Source organism: Bos grunniens, chromosome 19, assembly GCF_055505025.1.
Source record: "Bos grunniens cultivar Pamir isolate PY7600 chromosome 19, Bosgru_T2T1.0, whole genome shotgun sequence".
Lineage (NCBI taxonomy): Eukaryota > Metazoa > Chordata > Mammalia > Artiodactyla > Bovidae > Bos > Bos grunniens.
Window position 1 is genome coordinate 42,118,346 of NC_141183.1, and position 14,180 is coordinate 42,132,525.

Genomic DNA, 14,180 nt, shown 5'->3' on the forward strand with positions numbered 1-14,180 from the left:
CTTTTTGATGTTACAATCCCATCAGGTATTCCAGCAGGACTGAATTCGGAGAAGGTAGCGGCTCTGCTTCAGAAACTGAATTCCGACCCTCAGTTCGTACTGGCCCAGAATGTCGGCACCACTCACGACCTGCTGGACATCTGTCTGAAGAGGGCCACGGTCCAGGGTACTCAGCATGTGTTCCAGCACGCCGTGCATCAGGAGGGCAAGCCCGTCACCAACCAGAAGAGTTCAGGTGAGGTCTTCAAACTTCTTACACGTCCTTGGACTTTCTTGAGAGCATACCATTGTGGCGTCTGACCTAAGAACGGTCTTAAAGGGAGCAGAGGTTTGGATGGAGAGAACTTGGGATAAATTCTTAAGAGAATAGACGCAGATACAGGCAGATCCAAGGAAGCTACATTGTGACTTGTTTTGCTGCTCTGTGGCTCCTTGGTGTATTTGATTTGAACACTCAAGTGACTGACTAGTCCAAGGTCATCTGTTTGAATGTACTTCACGGATACTCTGTCCTGAAGTTATGTGATTGCTGCCCGATGTCTTGGAGATACTCTTTCTTGGTACAAAACATGCAAAAATGGGACTTCCCTGGTGGACCAGTGGATAAGAATCTGTCAGTGCAGGGCTCGCGGGTTCCATCCCTGGTCTGGGAAGATCCCACATGCCTTGGAGCAGCTAAGCCTTTGTGCCACAACTGCTGAACCATGCTCCTCAGCTAAGACCCAGTGTAGCCAAAAATTAAAAAAAGAAACATGTAAAAATATTCACACCCTAGAGAACTCCTCAATGTTGCCCTGAAGGCCATGTGTGGGATGGAAAAGACACAATGTAATTGCACCAGAACATCATCAAATGTTTTTAAGCGTGCCTTTTAGTTGCAACTTTAACAAATGAAAACTGACCTTTTCCAGTCCTGTGGCCACTGCTGAGTTTTCCAAATTTGCTGGCATATTGAGTGCAGCCCTTTCACAGCATCATCTAGAGTTGGACTGTGAAGACAGCTGAGCCCCGAAGAATTGATGCTTTTGAACTGTGGTGTTGGAGAAGACTCTTGCGAGTCCCTTGGACTGCAAGGAGATCCAACCAGTCCATTCTGAAGGAGACCAGTCCTGGGTGTTCATTGGAAGGACTGATGCTGAAGCTGAAACTCCAATACTTTGGCCACTTTATGCGAAGAGTTGACTCATTGGAAAAGACTCTGATGCTGGGAGGGATTGGGGGCAGGAGAAGAAGTGGACGACAGAGGATGAGATGGCTGGATGGCATCACCGACTCTATGCACATGAATTTGGGTGAACTCTGAGAATTGGTGATGGACAGGGAGGCCTGGCGTGCTGCGATTCATGGGGTCGCAAAGAGTCGGACACGACTGATTGACTGAACTGAACTGAACAAATGTGCTAAAGGCCAGTTCCCATTCAGAGACCAGTTTGTATGCCTTGCTGGTCAAGAGCTCTTTTTCTACAGTCTGGGACCACAAGAAGGACAGCTACAGTGAAAGATGGGTTATCTAGGAACCTAAATAAGGAGGACATTCTCACAGCAGAATTATACTAAAATAACTTTTTAAAGCCTGTGTATGTTCGTTGCTCAGTTGTGTCTGACTCTTTGCAACCCCAGGGACTGTAGCCTGCCTATCCATTTAAAAACTTCTCCCAGTCTATTTATTTTGGCAGAAAGCAGATCAGTGCTTGTTTGAAGCCAGCCAAAACTCAAAAGTGTACATTTATGACACAGATGCATTTTACTGTATGTAAATTTTACCTCAGTAAAGTTGATTTTTAAATTTTAAGGAAAAAATTATGACCTGGCAATAATTAATGTTTTGTCATCATAGAAAATGCTTGGGGTGGTGTGGCCTGTCAGGCCACAAATTATTCAGTTAGTAATGTCACAGTGGTCTTACATGGTGTTGAATTGCAGTGACCTCTTAGGGAAGAGCCAGGGAAAGTGCTGCTGCTGCTGCTGCTGCTGCTGCTGCTGCTAAGTCGCTTCAGTTGCGTCCGACTCTGTGCAACCCCATAGACAGCAGCCCACTAGACTTCTCTGTCCCTGGGATTCTCCAGGCAAGAATACTGGAGTGGGTTGCCATTTCCTTCTCCAGTGCATGAAAGTGAAAAGTAAGGGAAGTCACCCAGTCATGCCCGACTCTTAGCGACCCCATGGACTGCAGCCCACCAGGCTCCTCCATCCATGGGATTTTCCAGGCAAGAGTACTGGAGTGGGGTGCCATTGCCTTCTCCGTGGAAAAGTGCATCTGGAACAAGTCAGGTCTTATATATTCTATAGTGTCACTTTTACTTAGAAAAGATATAGATAGCACATGAGCTGTGTAGTTTATTTTCATGCAGTTTTCACATTAACAGTTCATCTAGATTTCCTCACTAGGAAATAATATTGTATGTGTGAGAGAGGTAACTAAGTCATTAGTAATTTAGGTATGCTCAGTTGTTAGTGATTTTGAAAAATACGGTATGTGTGCTAGTGGTAAAGAACCTGCCTGCTAATGCAGGAGACATAAGAGACATGGGTTCTATCCCTGGGTAGGGAAGATCCTCTGGAGGAGGGCATGGTAACCCACTCCAGTATTCTTGCCTGGAGAATCCCATAGACAGAGGAGCCTGGCAGGCTACAGTCCATGGAGTCACAGAGTTGGACATGACTGAAGCACAAAGATCACTTAAGTTGTTACAGAAGATGGTGACATTGTGGAGTTTGTGGTTATCTACTTATAGGACAAATGAAGAATATGATTATATGCTTGAGGGGTAGCATAACATTTTTAGAGCCAGCTTTATGCATGGATTCAAAACATTGCTGTCTCAAAAATAGTAAATGGAAGGAAGATAATGTGTTCTGATTAAAAGAAAAAGCTATGACAAACCCAGCGTATTAAACAGCAGAGACATTACTTGGCTGACAAAGGTCCATATAGTCAAAGCTATGGTTTTTCCAGTAGTCATGTATGGATGTGAAAGTTGAACCATAAAGAAGGCTGAGCGCCAAAGAATTAATGCTTTTGAACTATGGTGTTGGAGAAGACTCTTAAGAGTCCCTTGGACTGCAAGGGAGATCAAACCAGTCAATCCTAAAGGAAATCAACCCTAAATATTCATTGGAAGGACTGATGCTAAAGCTGAAGCTCCAGTACTCTTGCCACCTAATACGAAGAGCTGACTCATTGAAAGAGACCATGATGCCAAGATTGAAGGTAGGAGGAGAGGGGGTGACAGAGGATGAGATGGTGGATGGCATCACTGACTCAATGGACATGAGTTCGAGCAAGCTTCGGGAGATGGTGAAGGACAGGGAAGCCTGGCGTGCTGCAGTCCATGGGGTCACAAAGAGTTGGACACAGCTGAGGGACTGAACAGCAACAACATGATGGTAAAGGCACTGATGCCAAGATGCATGTGAAGAGTGTGGAGTAGTGTGACAGTGACCTGTGAACGTGGAAAATGCAGTGCTTCTATGTCGATTTATTGTAGTGACAGGATTTTAAATATATATTTAAGCTACTAAGTTAAATATTATAGTAGTTACTATTCCATCTATATTTTTAAGTGTTCATATAATCCAGTTAACTAAATAACTTAAAATTTCTCCTTGGAGGCATGGGGATTGACTTATGTTAGGGTCACCTTATATTGAGGCGTATACTATGTATTCCAGATTAAAGGGTAGGGACTTTTTGAAACTTCTGCCATATACTGCCAAATTGCCTTCAGATATTTTTTACCTATTTAAATTCCTATCTAAGGTGTGTAAGAATGCTGTGTCCCTGGGTCCTTGCCAATACTGGGCATTATTAATTATAAAATAATGCTTCCCCACTTAACAAGTATCTTATGATGAACTTTAAAAAAATGTTTCTTGGCTATTTGTGTCTTTTTTGACTATTAGTTATTCATGATCTCTACTCATATTTCTCTATCAATATTTCTTTTTCTAATTTTCTTAGGCGATTTGTGATTGATTCTTTACGTGATATGTGAAGAGATTTTTTTTAATATATTAAAGATATAAAACTATGTGTATATATTGCAAATAGTCAAAAAGAAACTACCTTTCTTGTTTTTATATCTTTCTGCTTTTTGATTGGTCTTAAATTGTCCAAGATGTTATCATATATTCAGTGTTGGGAAATACAGTTAGAACAGTGTGATCTATGTGAACACTCACCCTAATTTCTTGATTTGCTTTCTCCTTTTAGGGCGATGCTGGATCTTTTCTTGTCTGAATGTTATGAGACTTCCATTCATGAGAAGATTCAATATTGAAGAATTTGAATTTAGTCAGTCTTACCTCTTTTTCTGGGACAAGGTATGGAACTGATTTTTCAAGAGTCTTTTTGTTTCAGCGTCAGCTTTGGTAGGGACTGTTTCTTCATTTCTTGCTTTTCCAGTTGTCCTCTGCCTTCCATTGTAGATGGCAACACCATTTGTTCTGATTTCCAAAGTATCAAAAATTGATTCTTTTCAAAGGCAGAACCACTGGGTTGGTAGGTGGCTTTTTGGCAATGAAATAATAATAATAATGACTCACCTTACTACTTCCTTGTGTCTTTCTTATTTAAAACTTTTTGTTTTCAATAATTTCTCCTTTTAGCATCTTTATGTAGGTCATTTGTCTTTCTAGGACCTAATTCCCTTTCTCTGGGTAGTACTTGTCTGAAAAACAGTAAATAATTGTATTCCTTTTTTTAAAAAAAATCTTTAAAGTGTACATTGTATTTGTCTGTTAGATATTTATTGATTGAAGGCTCTGAGTATCAGATTTTTGTTTCAGAATAAAGCACTGCCTTGTTCAGGATAAACTATTACAATGTGCACACACATTAAAAGAAAATCCTTCACATATTCTTATGAAGCCAGATATTCCTCTTTTTTTGTTGTTGTTTTTTGGCCACACTGTGCAGCATGTTGGATCTCAGCTACTTGCAACTCCTGGGTCTCCTTCATTCCAAGCAGATTCTTTACCACTGAGCCATCAGGGAAGCCCTTAGCTCCCCAACCAGGGATCAGACCCATGCCTCCAGCACTGGAAGCATAGAGTCTTAACCCCTGACCCACCAGGGAAGTCCCAGAGATACTGCCATTTAGATACCAACTTTAGTTTAAAAATACCTACTCTGTCGGGTCTGTAGTAGTTCCAGGACTCCTGTTCTGTCGCTAATGCCATTAAAGATACTAGCTCTTTTCTCCTTTAATTTTATTTAACTTCTCTTACTTTAGGTTGAACGCTGTTATTTCTTCTTAAATGCTTTTGTGGACACAGCTCAGAAAAAGGAGCCTGAGGATGGTAGGCTGGTGCAGTATTTGCTTATGAATCCTGCCAATGATGGAGGACAATGGGATATGCTTGTCAATATTGTTGGTAAGAGCCTTTCTGTAAGAGAACTGAAACCCAGCTTCATGAAACAAGGCTCTGTAGTTCAGCATAGGCCATTTCTTTGGTGTTTAAGTATAGGGTAGAACTGGTCCCCAGAATGGTATACAGTTAGCTCTAAGAACCTTTATCTCATGTTCTTACCTAGTAAGTACCTTTCTTAAATTGGAGGTAAAGAGATAGGTACTTTAAAGTTTAGATAGAGAAGAAAATGTATTAAGTATAACTAACTTTCTATGAAAAAGTTTCTCTCTTATCTATTGATGTAATCAAGAAACACATTGAAAACCGCAACTGTTTCAAAATAACCTCTTTCAAAAAATTGTCTTCGAGGGAAACTTCCTCATATTGAGTACTTTGCAAAGTGTGTTAGACTAAAAACAGAATTAATTCCAAGATGGATGGATACATATGCAGATTAAATGACCTGTTTAATAATATCGTGAGATTGTTCAGTTTTCTGGGTTTTGTTTTTGTTGTCATGTCTGACTCTTTGTTACCCTATGGACTACAGCACACTAGGCTCCCATCTTCTTTACTATCTCCTGGAGTTTGCTCACATTCATGTCCACTGAGTTGGTGATGCCATCCAACCATCTCGTCCTCTGTCGCCCCTTTCTCTTGCCCTCAATCTTTCCCAGCATCAGAGTCTTTTCCAGTGAGTTGGCTCTTCTCATCAGGTATTAGTATTAGTACTCATGAAGTATTAGAGCTTCACCATCAGTCCTTCCAATTAATATTTAGGATTGATTTTCTGGTTTGATCTCCTTGCTATCCAAGGGACTCTCAAGAGTCTTCTCCAGCACCACAATTTGAAAGCATCAATTCTTTGGCACTCAGCCCCTTTTATGGTTCAACTCTCGCATCCATAGATGACTACTCAAAACTTTTAGCTTTGATGATACAGACCTTTGTTGGTGAAGTGACGTCTCTGCTTTTTAATAACTCTGTCTAGGTTTGTCATAGCTGTCCTTCCAAGGAGCAAGTGTCTTTTAACTTCATGGCTGCAGTCACCGTTAGACTAGCAAAATATGGCCTATTTTTAAAAGCAATAGCTGTTTTTGTCCGAATTTCTGACACTTGGAATTTACATTTACTTTATGGAACATTAAAATTTGTTTTCTTTTAGAAAAATATGGTGTCATCCCTAAGAAGTGCTTCCCTGAAACTTACACAACAGAGGCAACCAGAAGGATGAATGATATTCTGAATCACAAGGTACAACATACGGAGCAGGGCGAGACTGCATGTAATGTGCTTACCTTAGAACTCCTAACTGACTTTCCAGGGGCATTCCTGGGCATTGCAGTGTACACAGGCTATATATAAGATAGCAGTGTCCATCCAAGGCAGAGTAGCTGCATATTAACTTTAAAAATAACTGATGGGACTTCCCTGGTGGTCCAGTGGTTAAAAATCCACCTTCCAATGCAGGGGACAAGGGTTTGATCCCTGGTCATAGAACTGAGGTCCCACGTGCTGTGGGGCAACTAAGAACCCCACCCACTGCATCAAAAGACCTAGTACAGCCAAAATAAAAAAATAATTATTAAAAAAAAAAAATGGCGATTAGTAGGGTGGTTTTTTCCTTCTCTTTAAAAATATCCCACTTTTATTTGTGTTGATTTTAATTCTTTCTTATGAGTACTGAGGAACGAAAGCCCCATTCTCAGTGTGGGACAAGCATATGGGGTGCTGTGCCTCTCACTTGGCTCTAGTGGAGGCGGATTGGGACAGCTTTACGGTCTAGTAAAACCGAACACAACTATTCGGGAGACCTCCTTAAAGACGAGGCAGAGTTCTAGGCTTCCCCAAGCTACCTCAAGTGTAGTTTATCCACTCGCTAAAACATTTGGTGTAGTCCCTGAACTGCTTTTTATTGCCTCAGTTATCTTAATGAATCATTCTGTCTTCTCTACGTAACCCATTTTCCCAGGGAGGACTGTGAATCCTACAGGGATGCTGCTCTGCCTGCCAGATTTCTTTTTTAGGAACTGGGAGTTGCCAAAATTTGCTGTCTTGATCTATGAGGCTAAAAATTGGATTTGTCATCCCTGGAAGAAAGACTACATTTTAAAATAAACTGTAAAGTGTGTTTCCCCAATATGAGAAGTAGGTTATTTTCCACTCAGGAAACTCTGGGGAGTATTATCCACAGGCTAAAAGATCGTTATTAGTAAGGCTTTGGATTCCATTTCAGGTGGGAACAAGATCCTCTTTAGCCCTGTGGCTAGGTTTATGACTCACCTTTATCTTAGGCATCTCCCAAAATTGAAAACAACAAACATGAAAAGTATATTGGGGTTTGGCATAGCCATGATCATAACGATTTTATAGAGAAGAAATAGACAACCAGGAAGATTCTAAATTAAAACCTATTAGAGTGAATTAATGGCATAATCAGCTTGTCTCCCGTTTTTTCGTGATAGGCATTTTGAAATCACATGTTTTCCCCATTCCCAGACATATCACAAAGGGTACCATCAGTTGCAGAGCAAAAGCAGTTCCATGTAGTATTTTAGGGGAATCATCCATGTCTTTTCTCTTTATGGAGAAAGTTTTTCTGTCTATGTTTAAGTGGAGTTATTGGGGAAAACATTTGCTTTTATGAACTTTGCCCTGGGTCTTGACTGAGTTATACTTCAAAACAGAGCTAGCATTGGTCTGTTAGTCTCCTTTACAGTTGAATTTGGGTAACTGTTGGAATGCTAAATAAATTTCTGTCATAGATGAGAGAATTCTGCATACGACTACGGAACCTGGTACACAGTGGTGCAACCAAAGAAGAAATCTCAGCCACACAGGACTCCATGATGGAGGAGGTAATAACAATTACTGGATTTTTTGTGACCCTTTTAAAGAACTCTGAGAATGTTCCTATCTGTTAAATTGATTAGGAAGCATGGTCATTGTCATTAGCATTGAATTGAAAATTACTTATTTTACAGCTAAAAAGGCTGAGGTATAAACTTTGCAGTTTGGTATGGGACTTGTGGGATTCCCAGGTGGCTCAGCAGTAAGGAATCAACATGCTGACGGGAGACACTGTTTTGATCTTTGGGTCAGAAAATCACTGAGAGGAGGAAAGGGCAAGCCACTCCATTATTCTTGTCAGGAAAATCCCCTGGAGAGAGGAGCCTGGCGGTCTACAGTCTGTGGGGTCGCAAAGCGTTGGGCACAACTGAACAACGGAGTATATATACACATGGGACTTGCACTTGCATCTTCTGTTTCCCAGTGTAGGATTCTGTATAATTTCATTCTTTATCCATTTCATAAATACTGAATACCTGCTAGGAGTTTGGCACTGGGAATACAGAGATGAGAAAGACAGTCTCTACTCTCAAGAAGCTCAATCCCTTGGTAAAAAAAGCACGTGAATAGTTATAATAAATCCTTTGCTGGAGATGTATAAAAAAGGACTTGGTGGTCATAGAGGAGGGAGTGAGTAAGTCAGTGAACTGAAGGCTTCATGGGACAGATATTTGAACCAGTTCTTGAAAGAGCAGTAGAGATTTACCAGGTGGAAAACTGGGAAAACCATTCCAGACACAGGACTTGCCTGTACAGTGGCATGAAGAAAGGTGAAGTCTTCAGACAACAGAGTACCTGAAGCATAACGTTTTGTGAGTGTGTCTGGTAGCAAATTAAGCTAGAGAGGCAGAGCTGTGAGGGGTCTTACGTAGATGCCAGAGCTTTTGGCTTTATTCTGTAGCAATAAAAATGGGAAGCTATTGATGGTTATAGTGGTTAAAACAATGTATGTGAAGACATTTTGGAAAACTTAAAGAGCGTTAAACAAATACCAGGCTGCAATATTTATTATCAAGGCGGTTAAGAATCTTTATTACATAATTACATCAATGATTACATTTAATACTATCCATAATCCAAATGAATATGTATAAAACTGTGAAATTGCTTTAAGAAAAGTACAAATATTTATGTTTTTCATCTAGTGGACCCATTACTCGAAATCACTCAACTAACAGTTCTTTCAGGAATATTTTTGTGGAATTAAAATGGGCTAAATTTTTTTTTTTTTTACTACAGTGGACAACGTTAATGCTTCACTCGTGTTTTCCTTTAAATTTTAGAGAGGCTGCATAGTGTAGTCCCGAGCATGGTCTCTGAGGTCAGACCGTCTCACCTTCTCTTTAACAGCCATGTGACCAGGGATAGGTTCCTCAAACTCTCAAGTCTCAATTTGTTCATGTGGACTGCCTCTACCCTCTGGCTTGGTACAATCTAGTTTCTTAAATACTGTTCAGTCGCTGAATACAAAGGTGTCATTTTGCCTGATACCTTGAAATTGTCTCATATTTACTTCTCTCTCTACTCCTTAAGTGTTCTTTGTTAAGAAAGGTATCTGTAGTAAAAGAAATAGGCTTTGGAGTAGGACATGGGTTTCACCTCTATCACTTAACAGCTCTGTGATCTTGGATAAAATTACTTACTTAACCTGTCTCAGATTCAGTTTGAGTTTAAAATGCATTCCTCATTGGATTTTTGTGGGGATCACATAAATAATTGACTACCTGAGTGTAAGCCCTAGTGCCTGGTATATGGCAGTTGTCCAGTAAATGGTAGTTTTCTTGTTTCTTCCTTAGAATGATCTCTCTTCTTGAGGCCGTGTCTCTTGCATAATTTGCCTTTATAATTATACTAAGATAGTGGGGTGTAGGGGGTAGGGAGGGAGGGTCTGTAAAGAGTTATGGAAATAGGCTCAGTTGGTACTTATGTAGATCACAAGCATCCTGTTGACTTAAGATATTTGCTTTAATGATCTTTTAAATGCTATATCTAAAGTCCATGATCTGACCCTGCGATTAGCTGCTAAGAGAGCAGATATATTCTACATATCTTTTCTCTCCTTTCCTAACCTTGGAAAAAGTAAAACACCACCTTGCCAAGTCCTGAGTATAAATGTTTTATAGGATTATTTACTTAATGATTCTCTGTAAACTGTTGACTACAGAATTCTGTGTGGTAGGTCTTTAGATTTTTACAATTCCCTAGATAACTTCTCATTAGTGAACCTGACTCTTTGGTAATGAAGAGTCTAGTTGTGGTTTTAAAGCCACAAATTAGTACCTGTGATTTGCGTAGCCTTGTAGGCACATCAAAATGATGACTTGAATCAACAGCCATGAAGCTCACATAGCTTTGCATGAGATGTGCTTATGCTAAAGGCATTCTTTCTAAGGAGGCTTCCCTGGTGGCTCAGTGGGTAAAAAATCTGCCTCTGTGATGCAGGAGACTCAGGTTCCATCCTTGGGTTGGCAAGGTCCCCTGGAAACGGGAATGGCTACCCACTGCAGTATTCTTACCTGGAGAATTCCATGGACAAAAGGAGCCTGGTGGGCCACAGTCCGTGTCAGAAAGAGTCAGACATGAGTGAATTGACTGAGCACAGCACAGCACACACCTAGGTATCTCTTTCTTTTTATCTTTCTTCCTTTCTTCTGGAGGGATACCTGTTTCTTTTATTTTTTCAACTTAAAAACTTCTTAGTTTGAAGCATATATTTGAATTACATTTGCTAATCATTCTACCTTGTTGCACATTAGAGGCTTTTGAGTGTTATACCAGAAGCATGAATAAGGCTTGTACTTTTAAACTTTTATAAATATAAGAAATTACGTACTAACTAACCCAGGGCAGGATGACATAGAAAGTCCTTATGATCTGGAGGTTATCACTGCTAACTCTGATATTTTTCCTTATGTACTTTTTTTCATTTAAGATCATATAAAATTTAGCTTAAAGAAGGGATCCTATGCACTGTTAGTAAGTTCCTTTTTTCATTTTCTTTGTGTTTCTCTAGTGCCTATAGTTTTTTTTATATGCAAGCTTTTTTTTTAAATTATTTTTTAATTGAAGGATAACTACTGTACAGAATTTTGTTTTCTGTCAAACCTCAACATGAATCAGCCATAGGTATACATATATCCCCTCCCTTTTGAACCTCCCTCCCATCTCCCTCCGTATCTCCCTCCCCATCCCACCCCTCTAGGTTGATACAGAGCCCCGTTTGAGTTTCCTGAGCCATACAGCAAATTCCCATTGGCTATCTATTTTATATATGGTAATGTAAGTTTCCATGTTACTCTCTCCATACATCTCACCCTCTCCTCCCCTCTCCCCATGTCCATAAGTCTATTCTCTATGTCTGTTTCTCCATTGCTCCCCTGTAAATAAATTCTTCAGTACCATTTTTCTAGATTCCATATATATGCATTAGAATACAATATTTATATTTCTCTCTCTGACTTACTTCACTCTGTATAATAGGTTCTAGGTTCATTCACCTCATTAGAATTGACTCACATGCATTCCTTTTTATGGCTGAGTAATATTCCGTTGTGTATATGTACCACAACTTCTTTATCCAGTCATTTGTCGATGGACATCTAGGTTGCTTCCATGTTCTAGCTATTGTAAATAGTGCTGCAGTGAACCATGGGATACATGTGTCTTTTTCAGTTTTGGTTTCCTCAGGGTATATGCCTAGGATTGGGATTGCTGGGTCATGAAAGAAAGTGAAAGTGAAGTCACTTAGTCGTGTCTGGCTCTTCGTGACCCCATGGACTGCAGCCTACCAGGCTCCTCCGTCCATGGGATTTTCCAGGCAAGAGTACTGGAGTGGGTTGCCATTTCCTTCTCCAAAGGATCTTCCCAACCCAGGGATCAAACCCAGGTCTCCCGCATTATAGGCAGACGCTTTACTGTCCGAGCCACCAGGGAAGCCACCAGGGAAGCCGGGTCATATGGTGGTTTTGTTCCTAGTTTTTTAAGGAATCTACATACTGTCTTCCATAGTGGCTGTATCAATTTACGTTCCCACCAACAGTGCACACCTTCTCCAGCGTTTATTGTTTGTAGACTTTTTGATGATGGCCATTCTGACTGGTGTGAGGTTATATCTCATTGTAGTTTTGATTTGCATTTCTCTAATAATGAGCGATGTTGAGCATCTTTTCACATGTTTGTTGGCCATCTGTATGTCTGCTTTGGAGAAATGTCTGTTTAGGTCTTTTTCCCACTTTTTGATTGGGTTGTTTTTCTGGTATTGAATTGTATGAGCTGCTTGTATATTTTGGAAATTAATCTTTTGTCAGTTGTTTCATTTGCTATTATTTTCTCCCATTATGAGGGTTATCTTTTCACCTTGCTCATAGTTTCCTTTGCTGTGCAAAAGCTTTTAAGTTTAATCAGGTCCCACTTGTTTACTTTTGTGTTTATTTCCATTACTCTAGGAGGTGGGTCATAGAGGATCTTGCTTTATGTCATCGAGTATACACAAGCTTTAAAGGCTACTTTTCATTTAGTTATTATAAGATACTGGCTATAACCTCCTTTTGTACAGTACATCCTTGAGCTGTCTTAACAACCATTATTAGTTTGTAGCCCCCACTCTCCGATCCTTATATTACCCCTCTCCCGACACATAGTTAACCACTAGTTTTTCTCTGTATCTGTGAGTCTGCTGCTTTTTTGTTATATTCATTAGTTTGCTGTATTTTTTAGATTTCACATATAAGTGATGTCATACAGTATTTCTCTGTCTGACTTATTTCACTTAGCATAAACATCAAAAATATAAGAAGATCTACAGTGAGCTAGCCACTGGGGGATTTAAGCTGAGGAGTGATGTGGCTTAATTTTTGTTTTAAAAAAGATGTCACCCTGGCTGTTTTGAGAATGCATGGTAAAACAGCGGGAGAGGAAGAAGGGAGACCAGTGTGGAGGCTATTGTATAGATGAGATATGGTAGTGGTTCCCACCAGATGGATGAAAATAAGGATGAAGAGAAGTGGATATATTTGAGGGTGGTGTATCTTCAAAGTGAAGATAACAGGACTTGCCAATGTGGAGGACAAGGAAGAGGGAAGATTTGGGGTGATATAAATGGAAGGTTTCCAGGTAGGGGAGAGAAGGCTTTTGAGTGATTATAAGGGAACCTGTATGTGGTCAGGAATAGCAGTGTGAATGAGAGAAGTATAACTGAAGAAGCAGAATTTGGGAGGAGGGAAAGAGTAAATGTGCTCAACGTAGTGCTTTCAAACTGTACAGTCAAATCCCTTGGGGATCTTGTTAAAGTGCAGATTGACTCAGTAGATCTGGGTAGAGCTGGAGAGTCTGAATTTCTCACTATTTCTTTGATCTAAACAGACTCTAAAAGTAATCTGAAGGTAATCATTTGACTCTTAGTTACCATCTTTGTGAGCTCATTTCCTTTAACATCACGAAAGGGCACACACCTTTTAAGTGTAGGTTTTTATGTCTTTCCCTGCCCTAAAATATATCTACTGCCTCCAGGAAGTTTCTCCTCCTCTATGTGCTTTTGCTGGCACAAGTAGGAGTTGTGTTTTTAAAGTAGATCCCTGCCTTTCTTTCATTCCCCACCAGAAAGCAGTAGAGAGCTGTCTCCTCTCTCCTTTCTCTGCATTGTCAGCAGTCACCAAGGTCTCCACTCTTCTCATGTGACTGGTTCATTTACCCTCGGCACCGAACCTTCTCCAAAGTTCAGCTATTTTCTGTGACCATTTCTGTGTCCTGGCAGTCATCTCCATGATCAATAGGTCACTTTACCTTTGAACCTAATTTCTCCATCAGTGAAACTAAAAGGTCAGAGTGGATGATTTCTTAATGGCCCTGTAGCTTTGTGTCTTTACAATAGAAGGAAATCATATTTCTACAGTGCTTTAGACTTTACTGGACAATCCAGTATTGTAAATACAAATGAAGATTCCAAGATTCTGTCACTTCTGCAGTGGTTCCAGCACTGA

General features: G+C 40.2%; 1 protein-coding gene across 2 annotated transcripts in view; it reads left to right on the top strand.

Moving 5' to 3' along the window:
• Nucleotides 1-14,180, top strand: part of BLMH (bleomycin hydrolase) — a 41,544-nt gene that overhangs the window by 394 nt on the left and 26,970 nt on the right. For both annotated transcript variants that reach the window (XM_086359927.1, XM_086359928.1), the window contains exons 2-6: nt 26-235; nt 4,214-4,323; nt 5,235-5,376; nt 6,518-6,606; nt 8,118-8,210. In XM_086359927.1, coding sequence (XP_086216053.1) covers nt 26-235; nt 4,214-4,323; nt 5,235-5,376; nt 6,518-6,606; nt 8,118-8,210 — 644 coding nt within the window. The remainder of the gene's footprint in view (nt 1-25; nt 236-4,213; nt 4,324-5,234; nt 5,377-6,517; nt 6,607-8,117; nt 8,211-14,180) is intronic.